The 26,887-nt window shown below is 34.9% G+C and overlaps 2 protein-coding genes across 5 annotated transcripts in view; one reads left to right on the top strand and one right to left on the bottom strand.

Annotated features, from left to right (window-relative positions):
* Nucleotides 1–8,281, top strand: part of LOC126966409 (zinc finger protein 774) — a 64,082-nt gene extending 55,801 nt beyond the window's left edge. For both annotated transcript variants that reach the window (XM_050810432.1, XM_050810431.1), the window contains exon 3: nucleotides 139–8,281. In XM_050810432.1, the coding sequence (XP_050666389.1) occupies nucleotides 139–1,049 (911 nt within the window). In that variant the 3' untranslated portion in view covers nucleotides 1,050–8,281. The remainder of the gene's footprint in view (nucleotides 1–138) is intronic.
* A 5,326-nt stretch (nucleotides 8,282–13,607) lies between these two features.
* LOC126966414 (transcription elongation factor, mitochondrial) lies at nucleotides 13,608–26,879 on the bottom strand. Of its 3 annotated transcripts, none has more exons than XM_050810439.1 (7): nucleotides 26,810–26,879; nucleotides 24,898–25,031; nucleotides 21,397–21,631; nucleotides 19,606–19,758; nucleotides 17,784–17,971; nucleotides 14,338–14,421; nucleotides 13,608–13,906 (listed from the first exon to the last, which is right to left on the bottom strand). In XM_050810439.1, exons 2-7 carry the CDS (start codon nucleotides 24,987–24,989, stop codon nucleotides 13,645–13,647), a joined length of 1,014 nt encoding a protein of 337 aa, XP_050666396.1. In that variant the 5' UTR covers nucleotides 24,990–25,031; nucleotides 26,810–26,879; the 3' UTR covers nucleotides 13,608–13,644. The 3 variants fall into 3 exon arrangements, with proteins under 3 accessions (XP_050666396.1, XP_050666395.1, XP_050666394.1); XM_050810438.1 differs by lacking the exon at nucleotides 26,810–26,879 and adding an exon at nucleotides 26,370–26,388; XM_050810437.1 differs by lacking the exon at nucleotides 26,810–26,879 and adding an exon at nucleotides 25,118–25,593.
* Nucleotides 26,880–26,887: the final 8 nt, after the last annotated feature.

Genomic DNA, 26,887 nt, shown 5'->3' with positions numbered 1-26,887 from the left:
AGCTTAGGGCGCTCGCGAGACGCGGAACCGATCGCCGGACGTTCCTGTAACCGTCCCCACTTCGATTAACCTAAACGCCGATTTGTTTTCTATATATTAGTCTGACGTTTATATAACCTTTATTATTCCATTTTGCAGATGTATCGCCGCATCTTATTTTCAAGAATGGGACTACGCCCACGCTTTGGCCCCAAGATGTTCCATATCCACCCGACGAGAACAAAGAAGAAATTCAGTCAACGTATGGAGATGTTGACGGCCAAAATGGTGAACAGCGCGGATCGTGCTTTTCTCCAGGAGATACAGCACAGTACCCTGCATACTTCAAGGATACTAAAGGTCTTAATCATACGGTGTTTGGCCCAAGCCTATCTCTGCAATATTTGAAGGGTGGTAAGCTCCCAGACGTTTTAGGCGGTCGCGCAATGCCTCTTTATGTGCGTTGTCCTATTTGCCAGAAAGAATTCAAACAAAAGTCAACATTGCTCCAACACGGATGTATTCATATAGAATCGCGGCCGTACCCGTGCCCAGAGTGTGGCAAACGTTTTCGCCAGCAATCTCACTTGACTCAACACTTGCGCATTCACACTAACGAAAAGCCTTACGGCTGTGTGTATTGCCCACGGTTTTTCCGCCAACGCACTATTCTCAATCAGCATCTCCGCATACACACCGGTGAGAAACCCTACAAGTGTACCCAATGTGGGAAAGATTTCAGGCAAAAGGCTATTTTGGACCAGCACACACGGACACACCAAGGCGATCGACCATTTTGTTGTCCCATGCCCAACTGTCGGAGGCGTTTCGCCACAGAGCCAGAAGTTAAGAAGCATATCGATAATCACATGAACCCGCACGCGGCTAAGGCTCGCCGAGCGGATGCGAAGACTCCCCGGCCATTGCCACCCGCGTCTGCTGTAGTGAAGCCCGAGCTTTACTTCCCTCAGTGCTACGCGCCACCTTTCCAGCAGTTTTCAACCGGCGGTCCCGAGTTCAAGCCAGCCGTAGGCCCCGGCGCGACGGTGGCGTGTCTTCCGGCCCAGTGACCCGCGCCTCCGCGGTGGCCTCCCGGGCCTCCCGCGCCGCACCACGCGCCCTCTCATGCGCCCACTCACCACGACCTCTACGTCGACCGCCTCTATTAAACATTACCAAGTCAGGAGCCGCGCCCACAAGACTGGCATTGATGGGCGCCGGCGAAACAGTATACGACTCGTCAAATATTGCGAGATTTAAAAAATAATATATCGGATCGCTGTAAACATGCCTCGGTCTGTAAATAGCGTTGTTGTTAGTCTATGGAGCGTCTGTCGCGAATGTACAGTTGTCAAAAGTTCACGAAAATAGTGTTACCGTTGATTGCGAGTATAGATAGTTTTTTGCCCCGTAATATTAAGTTACCACGTAAGAGTTAGTTTCTCTGTGATTCACCATCCGATGTTGCCACCGTACGCGGTACGAACCAGAGATTAGAATTTAAAACTCTTCGTTGAATTCTTAAAATTAAGAAATTCTCTTTTACCAGATAACAGTATTTCGCGATGAATGCTTTTGGTACGTTGTACCCGATTAATCATATTTTTAAATATGTTATTTTAAATTTATTTACGACTGTTAGGGATAAAATCTGGCAAACGCAGGGTAAGATGAATGTAATTATATTATACGCTGAGTGATAAATAGTAAAATTGCGCGTAAAATTAATTGGTAATGAATTAAAACATCATTTATAAAATAGCAAAACGTTAAACCAAAAACGTAGGTTACCTTTTGCCATCAAAACTTTTTTTATTAATTCGCTTAAATTTAGATGAGATTGCAATGTCTCTATGTAGGTGCCAAATAATGTAGAGTTAAACATTTTTATGTCCATTTAGTAGTGTAAACATAATTTTCATAATCTTTTAGTGTCAAATACCACAATAGTGCATATAAAAGGTTAAAGTGTGCTTATGACCTTCATAAGCACACTTTAACCTTGTTTGTATGGACTGTGTCGTAAACTCCCCTATGCGAATAGCTCTACAAGATTTGTTCTTTGTGGATGTTAACAATAAAATGGACATCGATATACCAGCTTGTTTTTAGGCCTAGTTTAGGTTGTTACCAGTTTTATCAACGATACGATATGTAATGCATTTACGTGGAAAGGCTCAGACTGAGAAAGGACTGTGATAGATAGGTTAGGCGTCTATTTCGCTCACTTTTAGCGTTTATATTCGATGTGATTGGACGACGTGTGAATGACAAAATTTCTTGTGTCTTATGTTCCTTAGTTAATCAAAATTGCATTTTTATAGGCTGATAGGCTGATTGGCCTTTGCCTATCGACTGATTATTGGTAGAAATTTCACGAGGAAATAGATGAGTCGCTGAGATATGTATACACGAGAGTGTTGCGAAGTTCTGTATTGGAACTTGTTGGGATAGGAGTTATGCCAGACACCTTTTACTTACTTAGGTTAGATTCTTCGAATTACCAAGCAATTCGATCATTCATCGCGAAATAAACACTAGCATTTAAGGAAAATAAATATATATCTATTTGTTGTTGGAATATTCTGATATAGATCGAGCCTCATTTATTTCACGTCCATATTAAATACAGGTATAATAAATCTTCAGGAATAGAGAAGCTACTTAATGTGTTTTTGACAGAATTAACGATAAACAAATGACATAATTTAAAGTGTGAAGTACGCTGTCAATAGCATGTCATCTATGTAACGTTTTATTCTGTTAAAATGTGGTTAAAATGTACCTTCTCTATGGCATTAGCAGATTAAGTTTCAACAAAGGAATGATGTATGAAATATATCATTTTTGTATTAACACTGTCGGAGCGCTCACTTGAGTCCCAATTAATGACTATAAACTTTTTTGAATACCAGAATATTCCAGAACATGACTCATATATCATCTCTGTTTGTATCAATAGACGACTTATTATAGCTTATTTTACAATATTATTGTGATGATTTCCTTTTTTTACCGCAAAAGGGATGTTACGTATATAGATAAGTATTTGTGGAGGTACCAATATTTTGTTTCAATCGTTTTTCACTGACCAAGTGAACACATTGCTTTTATATTTTACGCAAAAGATACACTTTCGATGATTATGAAAATTCAATGCTCTACAATTCTGGGATAGGCACTTGTGTTTCAAACTATTATTAGTAATAAAGGAACGAGTAATTAGTACCACGGATTAGATTGTGGGTGCCTTTTTCGTAACTTCTCAAGGATAAAAGTTTTAACGATTAAGCGACTAATCGTGGACAGATCTTGGGTTAGCTCTGCAAATGTATAAGTTAATGAATGATGTATTCATATTCTGTTTGAGAGGGCCTCTTAAACAACAAGTTTAATAATAGCTGTGGAGGCCCTTTCATTTACGATCATTATTAGAAGTTTAATAAAGTTATAAAGCTTTTTTGACACTATTAACATTAGAACAATAACTTACCAAGATATTCTTGTTAAATTTAAGTTCAATGTTAATTCCGCCAATATTCGTCTTCAAACAATTCGACGCGTGTTTCGCCTCTACACGAGGCATCCTTAGGAGAAGTTGACTCGCCAAACTCTTGGCTGATTCATTTCTCAAAACATTTGGATAATTATGGATTTCCGCAAAATAACGCCTACTTCAATATTTTTTTTAAAATTATGGATCTGACCAAAGCCATGAGTTTTTTATCCTAGTCCCCTAGCAAGCTTATTAAATTGCGAGGAAACATAAGTAAACCAATCCCAGAACTGTCGAAGCCATCTGTCGTTTTTCCGTTTCTGATTAATTTTCCTATCAAACTTTTGGAGGTTTACAAATTACAGTTATTGAAGAGTAATATTATCTTCTGTCATTTTAATTACCTGAATGTGATCCTCCTAAACGCTCCCGGGTTCCGTAACCGCCAATACACACGCAATAGTTAATAAATCGGTTTTATATAGCTCAGATTTTATTATTTGACCCAACAAGTACCAGACATTGGTCAATTAGTGAAATCCGACGTACTTATTTACTCAATACAACTGCAGCCTTATACAATAATAGTTATAAGTATTTTTATACATTTTACCATATTCCTGGCGGGAACGGAACCCAGGATAGACAAGTTTGAATACAATCACTACAGTGCCATAGCCGAAAAGAAACCTCAGACTTATATTAGATTTTTATACCAATACAAATGGATTTAATTTTAATATAAATAAAGCTGATTAAGTATACAGAGATTAAAGATGATATTTTATACATTTATTGAATATTATTAATGTAACATGAAATAGAATTAACGGTTTTAGTGTATGCAGCTAATGTTATCATTAATATTTTGTTAGAGAAGCGAGCGCTGGGTTGTAACCAATGTTTTCAATTAATGTATTGCAAATAAATTATACCTGGGCTTATGTAAAACAACAATTGTACAAAAAAGGGAGTTGCCTTCATTTAACACTTTTCAGCGGCAATTGTGACAAACACACTTTTAATTGAACAGTACTGTGTGAACTGTAATAGTTACTGACTTTAAGAATAACGCTTTCTAACGGCAATAAATACAAAATTACTACAAAAGTTAATTTGAGACAAAAATTAGTCACAATATAAATTACTTTTTTTGATTATACGCAATGTTAAAATACGGCAACACCCTCAATGTTGTTTTAACCTCATGACATATCATATTGTGTAGCCAGACGCAAAAATATACCCCAAAATCGCGCATAATTTTCGCGCAGTGTAATCTCAGGCTGTCTTGTTTGAATTGCTCATTGTTTCGTTACGTTTTGCTCAATTCGTGTAACAGTATGTTAATTTTGTTAGTTTTAATCGTGACTTATTATTGTACATGTTCATGAGAGCACGGTTCCGCTTTTCTTTTACTACTTAAGTGTTTGTCAGTGGGATATCGTTGTGCAAAGAATGTAATTTATAAAATAAAGTTCAGTTAATATTTTAATGGGTTAAAACAAAAACTTAATTATCTTACACAGTTCAGTCATATTCAATTCAGTTTCCGTATCGATTAATGCAAATAATGTCTGCAAAATCCTGTCCAATAATTTGATTTACCAAATGCAATATTTTTAATATCAATTTAATAATTTGCGTTTTTTGCTAGACCCACTGGCATTTAGTTAGGTTCTATATTTTCCTAGCGTATGTAATCTTTATTTATAACTTCCTTGGTCTTGAAGGACATTCAATTATTGCCTTGACTGGTTAGCATCTCGTGGAATCAAATTCCATACAAATATCACGTTTCGCTTTATATTATTGCACATTTTATATAATAATTGATTGAAAGTGATTAACTTTTATATTTTTAAGCCCTTCCATTATATGAGTGCAAGTTAAATTACTATTAGTTACATACAACAAGGAGAGAAAAAGATTGCATTGAAAATGTATGTATTGCGTTGTCGTACTTGCCCTTTGTTGTATTAAATACAATATTATGTTAGTACCATTGCTAAGCTTGGTAACATTCGTTTAGTGTAGCAATTTTATTTTGCAATAAAAATGAGGGTAGGATGTTATTTACGTATACGATTACTTTGTGTGGAGGCATCCCTGTTTGGCCGCACTTCATAGATTGTGCATTCTCTTTCTTTATAGTAGGATTGCGCGTGGCGTTATTAAAAATTAAAATTTATCATAAGGTATTAGAATAATATTTAAGCCACGCGCATTATTAAGAGGTACAAATAATGATAATCGCTTCACTCTTCCAGCCGTACTAAATCTTTATTTTAAATCTAGATGGCGTATGCATTATATTTACAAACAGATGCATTTATTGTGATCTCGCGGCAGTGGAATATCTATAACTTTGTAAGTGTAAAATAGTTTGGTCGAAAACATGTATGCCTATACATTTATTTTTAAGAAATCTTTCTGCTTTCTAATGTTTTAAACAGCATGTTATTTTATATATATTAATATGCGGTTTCACGTACGTATTTTATTCGTCTTCGGAATATATAGCCAGCACAATTTATTAAGATGATTAAGAGTGTGAATTGTAATCCAAATTTATATTATAGATTCCGTATTGTTTTAGACAGCCATGTTAAGACATTAGGTTATGTAGTAACTTCTCGTTTGTTTAAATAGTTGGCTACGAATTATTTTTTCTTATGTCTTCCATACGCCGTAGTGTTATATATATTCCATTATTATTTTATTTAGTCTATTGTGTTAGAGATTGGATGTTCATTTTATACCTTACAAATTATTTTAACAAAGCAATAAATGAAAAAATCAGTGCAATACCATATTTGTCGGCGTTATTATTTCTATAATAAATTTAAATGCTTGTATCATAAGGTAATGTAACATAGGTTATTAAGTGAATAATTGGTAGCCAACATCTAGGGTGGCCTGTTTTTTTTTAATTAGGTGTAACTTTTGGTGGTAACCGTCATTTATTACACTGCCACACTCGCCAACCGCTGTCACTTTTATCTTATTATTAAAGTGAATAATTTTTATTACAATAGAGACTTGTTGAAACAGTTCCGCGATAAAATAAGTGTTGTTGAATGTTTTTATAAAAGATGAAACGTATTAGATATATGATCTTGTAGTCTGGATTGGTTTTCTTGCAGATTTTATTAGCAGCCTCGAGGTGTTGCGGCGCCTATTTGGCTTATTTTTGCTACAATACTTATTTAATACATAAATGTTTACTTATACTGGGATAGTTACAGACAGTTACATATTTTACAAGTTATACAATAGATTTTATATAAGCCGTGATATTATACAGATTTATTTAAAGCTCAATGGGCGTCGCGACACTTAGACAATGTTGATTTTCAGTGAAATGGGTGCTGTTACATTAATTGTACATATTAATTATAATATAAAAACAATAGACTGGTAGTTATTACAAGTTGTTAGGTTTCTACAGAATATCCCGGGAATCTTGAGGCGCCGTTTGTTTGTTTTATTTAATTTCTTACTGTCTTCCAATGTTTGTTGGGCCTGAGCAATTTTTTATTCAATGTTTGTTTCATTAGTTATCGTAATTAACGGACTAAATCGTAAATAATGCTTTAACATGAGATGAATAATTAGAATACGAAGTGGTACTTTGTACATAGAGTTGTTCTGGTCATTCAGTACCAAAAACGAAACGACACGATCTAAAAAAACAATTCAAATAATCCATTATAATAACTAAAACATTCAAATTTCAATGTTAAGATAATAAGAGTTTTTATTTTGTCATATCTGATCTTTTTTACTTACTCTAAATTAAAACATAATGTCAGAAGATGAAAATCAAAAGTGATAAAATCCACGGCGAGTGGCAACACTGCTGTTTGACAGATTTTGTAACTATGATAGTTTCATAGGAGAACAACGGTGGGGCGAATGTTAGTTCTTTCGTTGCCTCTCCTCCGGAAATGCCGGTTCCCGGCTCGCCGCATAGTTATGTGGTTTCGATTTTCGAAATTAATTTATGTACATTTCTTTAATCGACCCTCTTACTGACGGTAATGAAAAGCATCACGAGGGATATGACTTCAACAAAGGATGTTTTCTCGTGAAAAACCTATAGTACGTTTATATTAATAAATTAACTGTTTCGCATATAAAATCGATAATCGTTGCCACATCGATAATCAAGGCCTTCCCAAATGACGCCTCAAAAGTCCCCACACAGTGTTACAATAGAATATATTTTCTTACAATCAGATACACCGTAATAGAGTATATAATTGATTTTATACAATACCAGAATACAAGATCGGACTTTTTACACAACAGATTACAAACTTTTCTTTTTTTTCTCCATAGACAATTTTGTTTTTCTAAACAGTTGGTTGCGAAACGGTCACAAGATCCAGGCGAAAAATTTCAAGTTGGCAATTATTATAAAAAAAAAGTTGTAAATATATTTTCTAGTTCTTCCAAAATGATATCAGTATTAAATACAAAATTCAATTCGGTTAGGTCAAAAGTGTAAGCTATGTGTGATCTTATAGAAAATTTGTAGTATATTTCGTTGTAATTTCCTATTTACTTTCACTTATATTATTTTTGTTTAGGTTATTGTATTTTAATTGAATGTATCTTGCCTAGATTTGCATTTATATTCGTTATGTATGCGTTTGAAGTTGATACCGTCGTGTTTGTGTACACTATTATTATTGAATTAAGGGTTTTGTTTGTTTTTGTCATTAATAGCAGTAAAATGTTGTAAAAAGTAAGCTCGTTGTATTTTATCAAATAAACACTTTTAGTCCAACTGAAGCAATACAGTGCAGTTTTATTTCAATCCTTTTGTTTAGCTCTAATATATACATTAAAATGGCAAGTTGAATCATCTATTACTTCCCCAAATTATCTAGGTATGCAAGTTTGTCATGGATTCCTTCTAGTATTACTGCCTAGTTTCAGGGTGAAAGTCGTATGTCGTATCGTCCTGGAAGTACCTCAATGGAATCTCATTTTATAGTTTGGTTATATTTTTACTAAAAAGGTGATCAAAATAGTGAAGGAAGGAATTCGAAGAAAGCAATTAATTTTACCTCTGGAAATTAAAATGGCAATATATCACGTAACTTAAAAGATGACCTAGGACTTACGAGGGTTTAAAAAACGCACAAGTATTTATTTATTTTATGAAAATAAGGGACGAGACGAGCGGGATGTTCAGCTGATGGTAATTGATACGCTTACATACATACGATTTTTGGGTTTTTCAATAATCCTGGGCGGCACAACACAAGTGTGGTTGGAAACTTCAACCCTGATGAAGTCAGAAACTTTGGAACATTTAGTTGGCGAAGGACTGCCCGTCATCTAGCCCCGATCTTTATAATTGATGGTCAGTTTTAAAGAGTATTGCATGCTCTATATGCCATGGTATACTATGAATATGCTTTAAAGCAAAAATGGCAGTGAGCTGGACATATCTGAAGAGTAAAAGGCAAAACATGGAAGTGACCGATAGGAAAAAGACAACTTGGGCAAGAGACGGTGGATCGATGACGTAATAGCGATAGCGGAAAGGGAATGGATGAAAACAGGGCCGGATAGAGAACGATGGAAAAAGATAGAGGAGGCTTTTACCCGACTTACCCAACTTAGTTTACTTTAGAATTCACAGTTTTAAGTTTAAAATCTTATTTATACAAAGAGAAAAACAAAAAGTAGGAACTGGTAACCTGGAGTCCCTAGATCAATCCATAAAAGTGGCAGTGAAGGATTTTCTCAGGGTGTGCACGTGTTACAATTGATAACAGGACTCAACGTTTAAAGGACTGTAATAAACATCATATTTTTTAATACCAAGTTTATTTACTGTATCAACAACGGACATATCGTATATAGACAAAACAACATATTTTCCTTGTAACAATATTTTTACGCAAATTGTGACCTAGTGCTCTATGAACGACTGGATCACCTGGCGTTCCGTAAAGACATCGCTTCATTGTGTGTCTTTTAATGCATTTATCACGAAGAGTGTTCCGAAGAGCTGCTTCGCCTAAATTCTGCCGCCAAATTCCACCTTCGCACAACATGCCTCAAATTAGGATATAATCTCCACCATCTGGATGTGTGGCGTTCCTCCACGGTGCGGTTTTCAAGGAATTTTCTTCCACGTACTACAAAGCTGTGGATTGAACATCCTTGTGCGGTGTTTTTTTTTTATGGAATAGAATTTTTTAAACAAACAAGCGTACGGGTCACCTGGTGTTAAGTGATCACCGCCGCCCACATTCTCTTACAACACCAGAGCAACCACAAGAGCGTTGCCGGCCTTTAAGGAAGGTGTACGCGTTTTTTTTGAAGGTACCCATGTCGTATCGTCCCGGAAACACCGCACAAGGAAGCTCATTCCACAGCTTTGTAGTACGTGAAAGAAAGCTCCTTGAAAACCGCACTGTGGAGGACCGCAACACATCCAGATGGTGGGTTGGTTTCCGGGACGATACGACATACGTACCTTCAGAAAAAACGCGTACACCTTACTTAAAAATCGGCAACGCTCCTGTGATTCCTCTTGCAAGAAGGATCACTTTACACCAAGTGAACCGTAGACTCGATTGTCCTCATTTTCCATAAAATAAATTGTATCTTCTACAGGATAGATAAAACATTGCACGCCAAAGCCCGCATAAAAGCTAGAGAACTTAATTACAGATTTGTTTGGGTCAAAAACGGTAAAATATTTATGCGTAAGTGTCCTAATTCTAATTATAAGTATATTAAAGATTCCGATTGCCTAAACAATATTACTGCTTAGCTTGAATGGTTATCCCTCAGTTATATTCAAACAAAGTCAAATCCCTTAGTTGCTACTATCAAAACGTTAGAGGTCTAAACTGTACTCTACAAAACTTTCGACAGCGAGTTATTTGTAATAATTTTGATCTAATTGTCTTAACTGAAACATGGCTGAACAGTAGCGTTTTTGATTCCGAAATCCTTGATGATCGATATGTGGTTTACAGAAGGGATCGCGAAACTTCTGCCTTAGCGAAACATAAAAAGTCGGGTGGAGGAGTTCTCATAGCTGTATCTAAACTGCTCCAGTCTCAACGGCAGCTTGAATGGGAAAGTAATAAAGAGGATTTATGGGTCTGAGTCAGCATAGGAGGAATAAAAAAACTTAATTTATGTGGCATTTATCTTCCACCACCTGTTAGCAAGACAACAATTGAAGCATTTATTGAAAATGTCAATATGGTTCTAGATTCCCTTCCCGAATCGTATGAAGACTCCACCTTAATACTAGGCGATTTAAATTTGAAATCAATCACGTGATTTTCTGAAGACGGTAGCACAAATATTGTCAACAATGGAAACTCTGCCATTAATAGGTTATTTATTGATTTTCTCCAAGTGAGTGGTTTCACTCAATGTAATGGTGTGCTAAACTTTAAGGGCAATTCTCTCGACCTCGTATTGGGCAATGAACATACAGTAACAGTAACTGAATGCGTATCTCCATTGCGGGATGTAGACCCATATCATCCTCCGCTTCATATTAATATCCGTACTAGCTTACCAAAATACAACAGCTTCATGAAATCTCGATACAGATACAATTTCTTCAAATCTAACTTTACAAATATTATAAATAACCTCAACCAAGTGAATTGGCTTGAAGAACTGAACAAATGCAAGAATGTTAATATAATGATTGAAAAATTTTATATAATTCTAGAATCTGTAATTAATAAGCACGTGCCTAAAACCAAACCACGCAGCTGTAAATATCCTGTTTGGTTTCCACCTAATCTCATACGCCTGCTTAGGCTGAAAAATAAATGTCACAAAAGATTAAAAAAATACAATAACCCAATGGATAGAATTGAATTCCAATATTTAAAAAAAGATTGTGACCACTTAATAACTACCTCGTACAATAATTACATTTGCTCAATCGAACAAAAAATAGCTAATAATCTCAAATACTTCTGGACTCATATTAAGAACTTGCGTAGGAGCACTATCCCTCCACAATGAATTTAGGTACAATTACAGCCTGTAACACTCAAAATATCACTGATCTTTTTGCATCTCATTTTTCTTCCGTCTACGACAATAGCTCAAATTTAAATAATAGAATAACCCTAACTAACAGTGAACCTAAGACATATGTTGGAAATATATATCTTACTGCTGGTGACGTCTCTAAAAAACTAAAAAGACTTGATTGTTCCAAAGGTAGCGGTCTGGACAATATCCCTCCACTCTTCTTTAATAGGTGTTCTGAAGTTCTCTCGGTTCCGCTAGCAATAATTTATAATTACTCCTTGAGCACCGGTACTTTTCCAGACAAATGGAAAGAAACAAAAGTTGTGCCTATATTTAAAAAAGGGTCCAATAACTCCGTGTCTAATTATCGACCAATTTCAATTTTAAGCGTAGCGTCAAAAGTTTTCGAAAGCCTAGTAGATGAGCATATCACTACAGCTATTAAAAACAACTTTACCCCTCATCAACATGGTTTTATCAAAGGTAAATCAACGAATACTAATTTATTTAGCTTCACCAATGAAGTAATTAATGCACTAGACAACAATCAGCAGGCAGATGCAATATACACAGACTTTTCAAAGGCTTTTGATAAAGTTAACCACAACTTGCTACTAACACAGTTAAAGAATTTTGGGATAACAGATACCCTGTTAAACTGGTGTGAAACTTATCTTTGTAAGCGACCCAACACTGTTGTTATTAATGGATTTAGTTCAAAACCTTACCTTGCAACATCTGGAGTTCCTCAGGGATCAGTGCTCGGACCGTTATTTTTCAATGTCTTTATTAACAGCATAAGTAACATATTTCAATTTTCAAAAGTATATTTATTTGCCGATGATCTCAAACTATTACGAGTGATTAGAAACCCTGCAGATGCTCAGCTACTACAAAGTGATATCGATCGTTTAATTCAGTGGTGCATAATCAACAACATGCAGCTCAATGCAACCAAATGCTTTCACATATCATTCACGCGCAAGATCAATCCAATAATTAGTCAATACAGTATCCTAAATGAAAGAATCACTAAAGTCCATAGCATACGCGATTTGGGAGTAACACTTGATTCTAAACTTAATTTTATTGAGCATATTGACAACATCCTTGCATCAGCCTCTAAGTCTCTAGGATTTGTAATGAGAAACGCCAAAGATTTAAGAAAAATATCCACAATAAGAGTCCTTTTTAATAGCTTTGTGAGATCTAAGTTGGAATACTGTTCCCAAGTATGGTGCCCTGACTATAATATCCACAGTGACAGGATTGAAAGGCTTCAAAAGAAAATAATCCGCTACCTCACCTACCGTACGCCTGACGTACGAGACTTGATCTCGTATAACGATCGTTTGCGTCATTTTCAAACCCTTTCATTAAAATCCCGCCGTTTATACTTAGATATGATTTTTCTGTACAAAATAATAAACAGTAAAATTGAGTGTCCTGCTCTATTGAGTTTGTTTGACATCAATATTCCCCATCGACCTCCTCGTAAGGCAACTGCATTGTTTAAAATCCCACTCCGCAGATCGAGGCTTGGAGCCAATTCAACTTTAGTAAGGCTTTCGCGGTCATACAATTATCTATCTTCAAGGATTGAGGGTTTAGACATTAACCATAATTCTGAAAATGAATTTAGGCGTAGGCTTTGTAATTTTTTAAATAATAATTTAATTTAAATTTGTTCTTTAAGTGTACTTTTCTTTTTATTTGTGTAGAAATAGTTGTAAAATATGTTTTAGATTTATATAATACGTTATTAGTATCTAGCCGACAATTAACGTCTAAAAGTATGTTTTTTTTATTTACTAATTTAATTTAAATATGTTCTTATATATTTTTCTTCTTATATGTGTAGAAGTAAATGTAAAATATTTGTTAGATTTATATAATTTGTTATTATTTTATAGCCGACAAACAATCGTCATAAAATTATGTTTCATGCATGTCCGATTGCCTGTAAGTAGAATCGCAATTATCATTTTTTTAAGTATGTTGTAATTATAGTGGAATGTATGTTGTAGTTTCTGTAGGTAATCTTAAATATATAAATAAATAAAGGATAGGCAAAAACAAAACATACAGCCAATAAATATTAAAAGACTTTATAAGCCTTAAAATTATATTCATGTGTCATTCTTACTCGCCAACAACTGAGCTATTTTCTGCTTATTTTTATACACACAGAGGTCCATAAATGTAAGCGCAAACAGGAAGCACTGCGCCATCATATCTCTCTCCAGGTCCATCTGTGATAGGAACATAGACTTCAGCTCATCAGACAGATAGACATGTGAGCAGTCTGTAGTCCTTCTCGCGTCTCGTATTATCGTTTCAACGGTTTGGTCTGAAGCCACGCGTTCGTTTCCAATTAGGGTGCCGTAAACTCTAAAAAAGTGATTTGAATCAATTGCATAGTGTGTTGTAATATGATATAAACCACAGATATATTAATTTCCATTCACCAACGTCCTGACCATAGACTTACACTATACTAGCTTATAGATGACCTGTCAGCCCAATTGTAGGTTAGCTAGTTCAATAGTTAAAATACTAAGGGGCCTATTCCAAGCGTGGCTGACTGTTGACGACTTGTCAATCAAATTCGGTTACTGCAAATATAGTTTCGCTTTTTTTCTAAATATATACAAAAAGTAGTGTGGTTGCATGTGAAGACTTGCTATCACATTTGCTAAAAGGCTGGTAACGGTGGTGTTGCAAGAGTACGGGCGACCAGTACTCCAGACCAACCTTACTCTAAATAAACAAAGTTATTTGAATTAATGTTTTTTCAATTCAATTATGTAACTGTAACATACCTAAATGGCAAAGACGATCTTAAGAAGTAAACATTCGGCCTAAAACGTTTGTTCTGAGACTTGTCCGATGAATCTGAACTCCATCTGAAAATAAAATAACACCAACTAAACGCTATTTTTATATATTTCACGGTGGCGCAACCAGTCGCCACTACCAAAAAAAATTATACAACTCTATAGAGAGTTATTCAACTGGTGTTTGGTTGCACAACCAATTTGGTGGCGCGACCAGCTTGGACGCGTGGATAGAATGTTACTGGTCGCGCCACCACTAATTACTATAGCGTGCAATGGTTTTCTAGCAAGATAGGCACTGTAGATCTAATCGTAGTCGTAGTTGAGCGTTGGAACATGCATTCTGGAGATAGCTAACCGACAGTATTTATTCAAATTCAAATACTTATATTCAAAATAGGATTCAGAATCACTTATTGAACGTCAAAAACAACCACCAATTCAAAAGAGACTGCCTCAGACCTGAGAAGAATGGACGCAAGAATCTCAGTGCTTTTTTTTTATTTTAAAAATATGGATTACAATGTGATATCGTTAAACATTTATAATTAAAGAGCCTGTGGGTGTTCGCTTTATTCCCAGTCCGTGGTATGATTAAGGAAATCGTTTATGCTATAATAACCTTTCCCACACAAACGTTTTTTAACAATTCTTTTAATTTTCCTAACACATTTGTTTGAAGCGTGGTTTGTTGTAACTAATTTTTAGAGGGTTTGTTCCTGGAGGGTTGTTGTCATACTCTTCCTCTGTGACAAGCCGTGTTGGAAGACGTGCCGCATCTTAAAAAAATCATTAACAGATACACATAATTGAATCACAAGTATCAAAACCGAAAGAAACCTTTACATTATCCGATAACATCAAGTCACTCATATCAAAAGGCACACTCTACAACAAAAATCAGATAGAACGATAGAAGAAAAATAGAGTTAAAAGAATTATATAGAATAATACCAAGAACAATACAGGATGACCATGACAATTCCAAGTTAAAACTATATGAGAAATGTATAGAACAAACTAGAGGAATAAAAAGAATTCATAAAAAATGCACAAATCATGGATACCGAAATTGAAGCAACTTTACAAGCAACTACAGAAGATAGAAAAGATCTAGTACAAATGGCCACTGGTTTCTACAAACACCTTTACAGACAAAAACAAGAAAGAAACGAAAGAATAATTATTACATGATATAAAAAACGTCAAACTGAAAACGAGAAACCACAATATTTTACTGGAAAAGAAATACAGTTATCTAGATCTAAAAAATAACAAAAGCCCCGGACCCGACTTTATAACAAACGAAGCGTTAAAATTAGGAGAAGAACAAATATTAGGTCTAATAAATAGATTATTTAATGAAATACTAAGAGAGGAGACGGTTCCAGCTCAATAGAGTGAATCGGAAATAATTCTACTCTACAAGTAAGGAGACCCTTCTTGTGTATCAAACTATAGACCAATAAGCTTAATGTCGAAACTCTACAAACTAGGATCGGTCCACAAATTGACGACAAACAGGCCGGCAACGCTCTTGTCTGGTGTGTCTTCTCTGGATGGTGTGTTGCAAGAGAATGTGGGCGGCGGTGATCACTTAACACCAGGTGACCCGTACGCTCGATTGTCCTCGAAAAAAAAAAAAAAAACCAATAGAGCAGGATGGCCAGACCAGTATTCTCCACCATTGATCACATCCGTGTGCTATGCCAGGTAGTAGACAAATACAAAGAATTCAATATGCCTCTATACCTGGCCTTCATTGATTATAAAAAAACTTTCGACTCTATCTCTCACAGCGCTATAGTTAAGGCACTTAAGTATCTTGAAATCGACGACACCTACATCAATATAATAATGAATATTTATAGTAAGTGCAGAAGTAGAATAAGGTTAGACAGAAAGGGCCCACTGTTCGCAATTCAAAGAGGAACCAGACAAGGTGACCCACTGTCGCCAAAAATATTCATTGCAGTACTTGAGCTTATAACTCACGATATAAACTGGAAAAGGGGAGGCATCAATATCGGAAATAAAGGCTACCCCTTTTAAGGTTCGCAGACGACCTGGTTCTTCTAAGTAATACCGCTAGGGACCTACATGACATGCTGACAGCACTACATCAGCACAGCGAGAAGGTCGGTCTCGAAATAAGTTTTGACCAGACAAAAATCATTACAAACCATACTAAACCTCCTCTCAGCGTAGAAGGCGAAGTAATAGAGTACGTTGAAGAGTACATATATTTAGGCAAACTGGTTTCGTTCAGAGAGATTGACTCGGAGGAAATAGAGAGACGAATGGTGCTGTCATGGAGACGATACTGGCCTCTAAAAACAAAATTTTTTATATTTTAAAATAAAAATAAAATTGTTTTTCAAATTTCATTTGTGTATTAATCCTAGGAGTGAGGGTATAGTTAAACTGTTAGTATCTACAGGGAGCGGATCACCAATATCTGCCATGGTTAAAGGAACAAGCAATTTGTTTGCAGCAGCATTTAGAAATGAAACAACCATCATATATATTCATAGGCACATAAGTGAATTTGCTAGAAACTGTAATAACCATAATGTTAACACACGAAACAGACATAAGCTAGCTATAATGCATACTACTCGGCTAAGTCGAGTTAGTAAGTCTTTTGTGGGGCGATGTATATGCTTTTACAACAAGATCCCAGAAAATGTTCAAAACAAAAGTATGACGTTATCCAAAATAATTGTTAAAAATGCCTATTTTCTATATATAAAAATATTCTATATATAATATATATAAAACTTTCTTAATGATGCCACAGATTGGGAATGGAGCGACCGCCCTCAGGCTATTAAATAATAATATATTAATTAATTGTACAATATTACTTTGTAAACATATTTTTTTGATGAAAAAAAAAAGTCCGCTGAGTTTGACGCGCCCATTCTTCTCAGGCCTGTGGCATTCATTTTGGAGTGGGTGTAGTTTTTTTTGACATTCAATAAGTGATGTCACATCCTATTCTGAATAAAAATATTTGAATTTGAATTTTATAAATGATAAAAAATTCTACTCTATTGCAGTTGTTGATTCAGACTATGGAGTAGCAGTTTGAAAGAAGCATGCAGGAAATAACTTATTTTTTCGAAATCCGAATCCGTAAAAGAAACTTTATTGCAAAATTTGTGGATCTCTACATCAAGGGGAATGTAATTTTGGAAATATTTCTAAAAAACGGAGAATCTTACAGCTTATACGCTAACCCCCTTATTCATAATGGTCCGCTAACTTTAAACAGTCGCTTAGGAGTGTTTTTTCTCATTCTGACTTAGGTCAATAGAAGAAGACGGAGTGAGAATTAGTAATGCTTTAAGTTAGCAGAGTATTATGAATAAGGGGGTAAATATTTACACTTCAGCTTATATTAAGCTGTATATTACCAAAATACTCACGAGTCCTCTGTATCATTCGCTCTAGTAGACAACAGTGCTACTATCATTGATATCATCTGGAACTTTTGTAAATTAACTGCAAGCACTTTGGGGTTGCTGGGATCACTGCCCGACCCGCGGAGACTCGTTGATTCAGCTTTCATCACATATATGTCGGCTTTCGGCAGTTTATTTACTATTTTCCACGACTGAAATATTTAAAACTATTTATTAAGGTGGAATAGATCGATGTGCAAGTCAAAATGTCATGAAAATTATCAGGTGATTCGTCATTTAGAGCATTGATTAACAATAGATAGATAGAAGTTTGTATGGAAATTGCAATTCACGCGTCCCAATATAAGGCGGTAAGAATGACTTATCGGTTATATTGGGACAGCTTCAGATTATTGACAGCTAATTACTGACAGTAGAAGGAGGAAATTTATTGGGAACGGTCGTAAGTAGATTGCCTGTACAAAATATTGAACGGTCGACGACATAGACACATTTCGCATGGTCAGATGGAAATAACCTCGGTGATGTAAAAGAATTGGTAGTGGATGAGACTCTTGGGTCCAACAGCACTCACAGTCCTAAGCTGGATTAGTGTCTTGGCGCTAGGTGGCAACCGACCGTAAAACTACATAGCAGCTTCAATTTCCTTGTCCTTAAAACATGAAAGCACAAAGTAAGAACATGGCGCAAAACCGTGCCGAATGTAAAAAAATGGACGAGGAAGACCGACCCGAAGTAATTGGGAAAATGTCTAGAAGGAAGAAGAAGAAGAGATCGGAATAAACTCCAGATGAAGACTACTAATATTATGAGGCAAGGAGCTGTGGCAGCGGTTATATTGAGCAGCTTGTTTATATCAGTCAATGGATGGTCAGTGAAGTTGTCCGAAGTTGCTGTGTAATAGGGTATTTTATTACGAGTATAAGAGAAAAATGTTGTTTCAGTTTAAAAAATAATAAAATTTTCTTCCACATACGACCAAGCTATGGAATCAGCTTCCGTGTGTTTACTTGACGATACGACATGGGTTCCTACAAAAAAAAAAGAATGTAAACTTTTTTAAAGGGCCGGCATCACTCTTGTAATTCCTCTGGTGTTGCAAGAGAACATGGGCGGCGGTGATTACTTAACATCAGGTGATCCGTACGCCCGTTTGTTTTATCTTCCATAAAAAAAATAAGTTCAAAACTAATGAATTTATTGTTTTCAGTTCAGAAGGGAATCTTACGGCGATTATGCAAATAAATAGGACATAAACAGATGAAGAGAAGAGAGATGCATTGCAGTATATAGTATTTTTTGTCGTTTATAACCATTTACCTTATGATAGGATTGGACCTATTAAACCATACTATGTATTAATATTACTAGCTGACCCGACAGACGTTGTTCTCAAGATAATAAAAAAAATACTGTAATATAAGAATTTGCCAATAATATTTCAAAACATCAATAATTATTTCGTAAAAAATGCTCCCTGTTGTTATAATGAAATTGTTTCACAGCGAAACTGTCAAACAGTGCGTCACTAAATTCTCTCACAGAAAATATGTACATACAAAACAAATATTGAAAATAAAAACAATTATGGGTCCCAAATCGAAATAAAAACTATCTTATCTCTCAAGTTTGACCAAACTACACTACATTAAGTAATCGCCATTAAAATCCGTTCATTAGTTAGGAGTCCATCGCGGACAAACAACGTGTCACGTAATTTATATATGTTAAGATATCGAATATCCTTCAAATACTGTCAAAAAATTCAACCTGAAAACACATCAAAAAGTCAAAACAACATTACATACCTAAGATTTAAACTTACAATTTCCAAAATATCACTCAATTGAAATTTCTTGTTCTCGGGGTGTTCTATTCCTTGGTACTGCCAATCCAAAACTTCATACCTATCTTTGTCTATTAGAGTCCATGAAGCAGAATTTACATTTATATAAACGGTTAACACGGATTTTGCTGCCTGGAAATGGAACTTTATTATTTATGATGCAGGGAGATGTGGGAGGACAGGGTATATCGTCTAGAACATAGTTTCATCATGTAGAAGGTTGAGAACCTTATTTTGCTCACCGCCCACTTTGAGAATATGTTTTTTCTAGAGTATTTTCGTGTATTTTTTTTTTTGCCTTTTTAGACTATATTTTTTAATCTACTCACGCCCCATCTGGGCCATCTCAATGCCCCCTAATTTTTTCTGGGTCTTCTACTGCCCCCCCGAAAGTCTCAAACGCCCACAAAGGGGCGTTATCGCCCACGTTGAGAAGCTATGGTCTAGAACTACTAGAAGACATATAAGCACTGCTTTTTTGTTATGAAAATAAGGGACAAGACGAGCAGGACGTGAAGGGCGTATCAATCATCAGCTTCAGCTGCCCATTACACTGCAGTGCCGCTCAGGATTCTTGAAACCCCTAAAAGAGCGGCACTACAAATGCGCTCGTCACCTTAAGTCAAGATGTTAAGTCTCATTTGCCCAGTAAGTTCACTAGCTACGGCGCCCTTCAGACCGTAACACAGTAATGCTTACACATTACTGCTTCACGGCAGAAATAGGCGCCGTTGTGGTACCCATAATCTAGCCGGCATCCTGTGCAAAGAAGGTGCTTACAACATAATATTTAGGCCCAGTGGAAAACAGAAGTATAGAGGAAGACAATAGAGAATATAGATAGACAAAGCAGTTTGCATAACACGAAACAATTAGATGACTATTGTTGCAGATAGGAAGAAAGGGAAAGAGATGGAGGAATATAATAGAATAGAAAAATATATTTATTTACCAAACAGAATGATACTAACATTACATATTACAACAACACTTGGTAAACATCATCAGCCTACATCAGTTCGTAAAGGAGTTTTGAAGGGAGAAGAACTGATAAGAAACTCTCTGACCATCTTTAAAATCATAGAATAACAAAATTGCTTAACATCTTAATATACCATACAATTTAATGTGGCCTGGGCAGAACCATGCATGATTATCTGTTTTAAGTACTATAGTAAGGCTTCTTTGTCAAAGTAGCTTTAATATATTTCTTAAATTAAATTTAAATCACATACTCTCAACCATTCAAGGGAATCCTTTGGAAAAGAAGCCTCCCACTAGTAAAATCCCATCCCAGTACCATCATACACAATAATTTCCATGGCAGCTATTAATATTTGACATCACCTTTTTATGTTAATTTATAGTTTACAGTATGCTTTTTTATGACAATAAAGGGACGAGACGATCAGGATGTTCAGCTAATGGCAATTGATACGCCCTGCCCATTACAATGCACTCAGGATTCTTGAAAAACCCAAAAATTCTGAGGGGCACAATAATTGAACTCGTCACCTTGAGACATAAAATGTTAAGTCCCATTTGCCCAGTAATTTCAGACCGAAACACAATAATCCTTACACATTACTGCTTCACGGCAGAAAAAGGTACCTGTCAATATCTCAGCTGTGTAACTATTGTGCTGTCTATATCCGACTGACAAACTGACAGCAAATGGATAGATAGCTAAGGGTTTATTAAACCTTCAAGTACTAAACTCTAAGAATCAGTGTATACACCCAAGTTCAATTTATACAGTAAATATTTTACCTGTATCACAGCGTCTGATAATGAAGGATGTAAGACCCGCCCTTTAATATTCTTTAATACATTTGTCTCTATCGCCACAGGCTTCACCTTCTCTTGTATTATGCTATCAAATAACTTTTGAGCATGTTTTTCTGAAAAACTGTCGATAATTTCAACATCTGATATACTCTTTATGGGCCCATTGCAATTTATCCATTGAAAAATTTTTTTTGATCTTCCCTTAGTGATGTCATATCTGGAATAAATCTATTTAATAATAACAACTGCTATTCTTGTATCTATAGAATAAATTAGGATCAAGTCATCCCTATTGGCTTGATTTTTTTTTATGAAAATAAGAGACGAGACGAGCAGTATGTTCATCTGATGGTAATTGATACGCCATACCCATTACAATGCAGTGCCGCTCAGGATTCTTGAAAAACCCAAAAAATCTTAGTGGCACTACAATTGCCCACGTTACCTTGAGACATAAGATGTTAAGTCTCATTTGCCCAGTAATTTCACTAGCTACGGCACTCTTCAGACCGAAACACAGGTAAGTTTACACATTACTGCTTCACGGCAGAAATAGGCGCCGTTGTTGTACCCATAATCCTACCTATCATATCCCATCATAAAGTAGCCTCCTACTGGTAAAATTCTGATTCTTTGGTGTTGCGTGGAGATATGGGATCTGTCTACATCATCTGCCGCATTTATCACGGGGAGTGCTCAGAGGAGCTGCTGTTCGAGTTGATACCATCGGCGGAATTTCACAATCGGATATTACGTCAAAATGCTAAATATCACCCTCATCACTTTGACATCTGGCATTCCATAACCGCAACCGCAAGGAGATTCTTGCCCCAAACTGCCACTTTGTGGAATAAATTACCGGCTGTTATTTTTCCGTACTGATACAAGTAAGGGACCTTCAAGAAAAAAGCCTAATCCCACCTTAAAGGATGGCACGCACCCCTGGTGTTGTTAATGTCCATGGGCGGTTGCCTCACCCCTCCCCATCATGTATCTTGCCCATTGCCCCCTCTTATAAAAGAAAATGGCGTGCGTACATAGTACACATGTCAGAAGTGAAACTTCTTTGGAAAACTAATTTTTTAATCTGGTTATATCAATTATCCTAATCTAATCTAACCAAATGTTTGTTGTCAATATTAGAAATTATTACACGTTCTACTTACTCGCGGCCACGCGCTAAACCTGCACAATACAACTCTAGTGGGGAGATGTTCAACGTTTTCTCGGCCGCGCGCTGAACCTATACGATATAATTCTAGTATAGGGAAGATGTTCTACTTACTACTACTAACGCTAGTAGCGAAGTTGTTCTAAATTATAAATTTGCGCGGCGGCCATCTTGGATTTCAAAAATGATCTCAAATTCGTTCTCTGCACCCTCGATAAGCTCGGATTCGATATCCATATTGTTGAAATCATAAAATTGCGCGGCGGCGGCGGAATTGTCAAAAAATGTTTAGGAGGTTAAATTTACTATACCTTATTTACTTTTCTATGGTATCACACTCTGGGAATGGAGTGATTTCCAGAAGGCTTTCTCATGAAAAATATTATTTTGAGCAAATATATATAATATGAAAAAGAAAAGACTTATAGATGAGTTTTTAGTACCTGTTCTTCTTACATCATATTATAATATATATATACATATATAGTTATTTCTTTTTAAGGGTTTTTTTCATCTAGTGTGTGTTTACTGGTTATTTTCAGTTTACTTTGTTAGTACTTATTATTTAAGTAAGTAAAATAATATTATATAGTAATTAGAACATATTTACTAGTTTTTAATTCATATCTGGGGCATATGTCCTGCAAATGAGTGGTACAGAAGTGAGGGTTGAACCCAATTTTGAATAAAAATAACTAAGTTAGATTAAATAATATGACAGGATGGTGATATAATTATCAAGCTGTCCATCATTCTGGCTTGTGCATAGAAAATTGCACCATATCATTCTATTTTTAATTCACTTTCTCAAATCTTTTTTTGACAACCTGTTATGAATACATACAAAAAATCTTTATTCACAATGGAAAAAATCACTAAAAGGTTGAATTATAGACACATTAAAATGGCAGTTTAAAGCTCATATAATGTAGCTAGCTGACCCAGCAAACATTGTATTTTTTTTTTATTCAAAATAGGATGTGACATCACTTATTGAAAGTCAAACACTACCCATTCCAAAAACAATGCTTTCAACCTGAGAAGAATGGGCGCAACAGACTCAGCGGGTTTTATTTCATAAAAAAATATGTTTACAAAGTAATATTATACAATTAAACTTATTATTTAATAGTCTGAGGGTGGCCACTTCATTCCCAATCTGTGGAATACTTAAGAAAGTCAATGTTAACAAACATTTTTTAACAATTCTTTTGAATATTGTAATACTTTTGTAACTCGACTTAGCTGAGGCATAACAAGTGTATGTTTGTTCACCTTGTTAACATTATTTGATTTGATTGTCACAAAAAAAAATGCTGTAATAAAGTAATAAAAAAATTCAATTAGTTTAAATTTTTGGGTAAGTATATGAACTATATGACAACTAATTCTCAGACCTACCAAATATATTGTACATTAAATTTATCATACTGCAATAATTATTATATTCAATTGCCATCTTGCAACCCTGAGAACAACCACGAGAATTTTATAAACATTATAAGATTAACCTCTGATCTATACATAGAATGGCAAATCTACTTTCTTCTTTTTTTATTTACAAAATTACATAAACATTAAGAGGAATTACCCTAAGCTATTAAATTATACATATTTTCTATGGTACCTGTTGTGGGGGGAAAATTAATCTTTTTGACTAAATTTCTAGGAATGTATTCTGACATGTTACACTAATTATTACAAAAAATGTTCTTAAGAAATTTGGTAACTATGCAGTGGTTTGGTAGCGACTAAAGCAATTCTATGCATTAAGGTCCTACCCTTAATGTATAGAATTGCTGAATAGGGCTATCATGGAAGTTATGTGAATTATTAAATAATCTTAGTCACTAGAAACATTAAATTAATGAATTCCTACACATATTTCAGAAGGCCAATAATTAACATTCTATTATTGAAAAGCATTTTTTCTAGTTAAGGAGCTTGAAAATATACAGTAGCTTAAACGTAAATTACACAAAAAAAATAAAAAAGCCAAAACCAAATATATTGTTCCACTCAAAGACTTCTTCTTGGTTGGTTTGGAATAACTATAGTGACACAATTTTGAATTGTGCGGGCGGGCAGAAGGAGCAGGCATGGTGAATATGCCTTGTAAAAGCAAATGTAATAATAATAAATCATACAAGTAACTCTCTCCCTCAGTAAAATTAGTTTAACTTAGTATTAGTATAACCATTGTTAACCTTTTACATACATGCATAATTCATCATAAAATAAATGGATAACTTGTACTGATGCCTTGATACTACCCTTTTTTTAAATCCTTAAATATATTGCTAATTAATTACCTTGATAGTGTTGACAAATCAGAGTTAATTGTATCCAATATGTGTTGTTTTTGTATCTCAGTGTATTTGTCATTATATTTTTGGCAATACATTTTCTGGCATGAAATATTTCGGTAGCATGATATCCTTGAATACTGAAAAGGTGCAATTTGTGCTATTAGCATCACCATTACCCCTACCATAACCATTATTTTCTATTTTATTTAAGATCAGTATTTACCGTTAGATTTGATTTTGAAATTAGAAATTTTATTTTATTTAAGATCATTTCTCTCATCAACGTTATGTCCATTCAATTTATAAACCAATTCATATAGCAGCAAGTAGAATTACTTATTATGCTGTACTGCGATATATTATTTAATTACAATTTACGGTTACTTCAATAAATAACCCTACAAACACTTCATGCATTTCCCTCTGACCAACCAAATGAATGCAACATAAAAACTATAGTGTATATTCGAAATTATTTTATGTTTGACCAAATAAAATGTTTTCGAAAGTATGATCAAGAAAAAGTTAATGTAAAGAATTCGAATAATAATAATATCTATCCGAAAAATTTAATTACAATGGTCTGTTTCTAAAATACAAATTTGATCTCTGAAAATTACAATGAAAAATGAAATATTAATTTTAGACCTAGTTTCAGACCAGAAATTGGAATAGTTAGTACATAATTATTAGCATTTCCACTAATCAAAATACAAGACGATGGTATTTTTATATAATAAATCGTTGTCATTGTCAATTGTCGTTGTCAATATAACAAGGTGTCAAAAACACAGACCGTCACAAAATGTTAAGGTTTGAGTCTAAATATTGAATGAAAAATAAGAATATACAGTACAAAATTTAATTATTTATGTAAGTATGTAATCTTCGCACAGGCTATCTTTACCATAGAAATCTAAAACTTAATTTAAAGTTCAACTCTATCGACAAAGTATAAATTGTTTTATTTTGGTAAAGCACGCCATCTCTGAATTTATGTGTAAACTGTTGCTTATACTGATATGTATTTGATTAGGATGATGCAACGAATTCTTATAGATGTCTCTTTTGCAGTGTCCATAAATTTGATTGCCAAACAGTACCGCTTATATTCTTATAATACATAATAATATTATGTTCTTATTCTTTTGGTAGGTATGATAAAATACACTGAACGCTTTCCCAAAAAAATATACTACCTACAACACTTTCGGCTATGGTCTAATACGTAATGTACATAGGTAGGAGGTACCTACCCACTTATCTACCGACTCGTAGGTACAACAAAATTTTTGGGACTACTAAAAACGTATTGACTGCATGCATTGCTGATACACATGTGCACTACACAACTTTTAGCTTAGCAATCAATGGAAAGGAAGGGTGGGTAGGTACGTAAGTATTTAATATACATACTTACCAAGATACCGGCCTATCACTTCCATTTTTATTCAAAGCGAAAATATTACACCTACCTTCTTGTCCAATAAACAGTTTACAAACATAAATCTATCTCATGGACTCATAATAATAATTTTTAATAATTTTTGATGTATTGATCCAAAACAAATGACAATCTAGTAGGTAGGTACTAAAAAAGACATGACATGTCATATTACCAGCTTAATAATTTAGGTTAGCATAAGTATTCGGGGTGAAATTATTTATCGTTACTAGTTATTCAGGTTAACCTACCTAAATAATCTTCAAGAATCCGAAGATAAGGCTGTTGGCATAAATAATAGGTGAAAAAAAGTGCATCGGGTAGTAGGAAAACACAGGACTTGAAAAAGACTACAAAACACGAAGGTTTTCAGACACTAAAAGGTGAGTAGGGACTATTTATGTAATTTACCGTAGATAAGAAACAAAGATCACCAAAAAGAACGTAGGTATAATGATACAATGTTATTACCTATAGAAAAGCAGCAAGATCTCAGAGACTACCTAACTCTTTCCTATTGTGCTATCACACTCTCACAAGTCTCGACAA

Source organism: Leptidea sinapis, chromosome 10 (genome assembly GCF_905404315.1).
Source record: "Leptidea sinapis chromosome 10, ilLepSina1.1, whole genome shotgun sequence".
Lineage (NCBI taxonomy): Eukaryota > Metazoa > Arthropoda > Insecta > Lepidoptera > Pieridae > Leptidea > Leptidea sinapis.
Note: the sequence above shows the minus strand (reverse complement) of the source record. Positions and strands in the feature narration are given on the sequence as shown.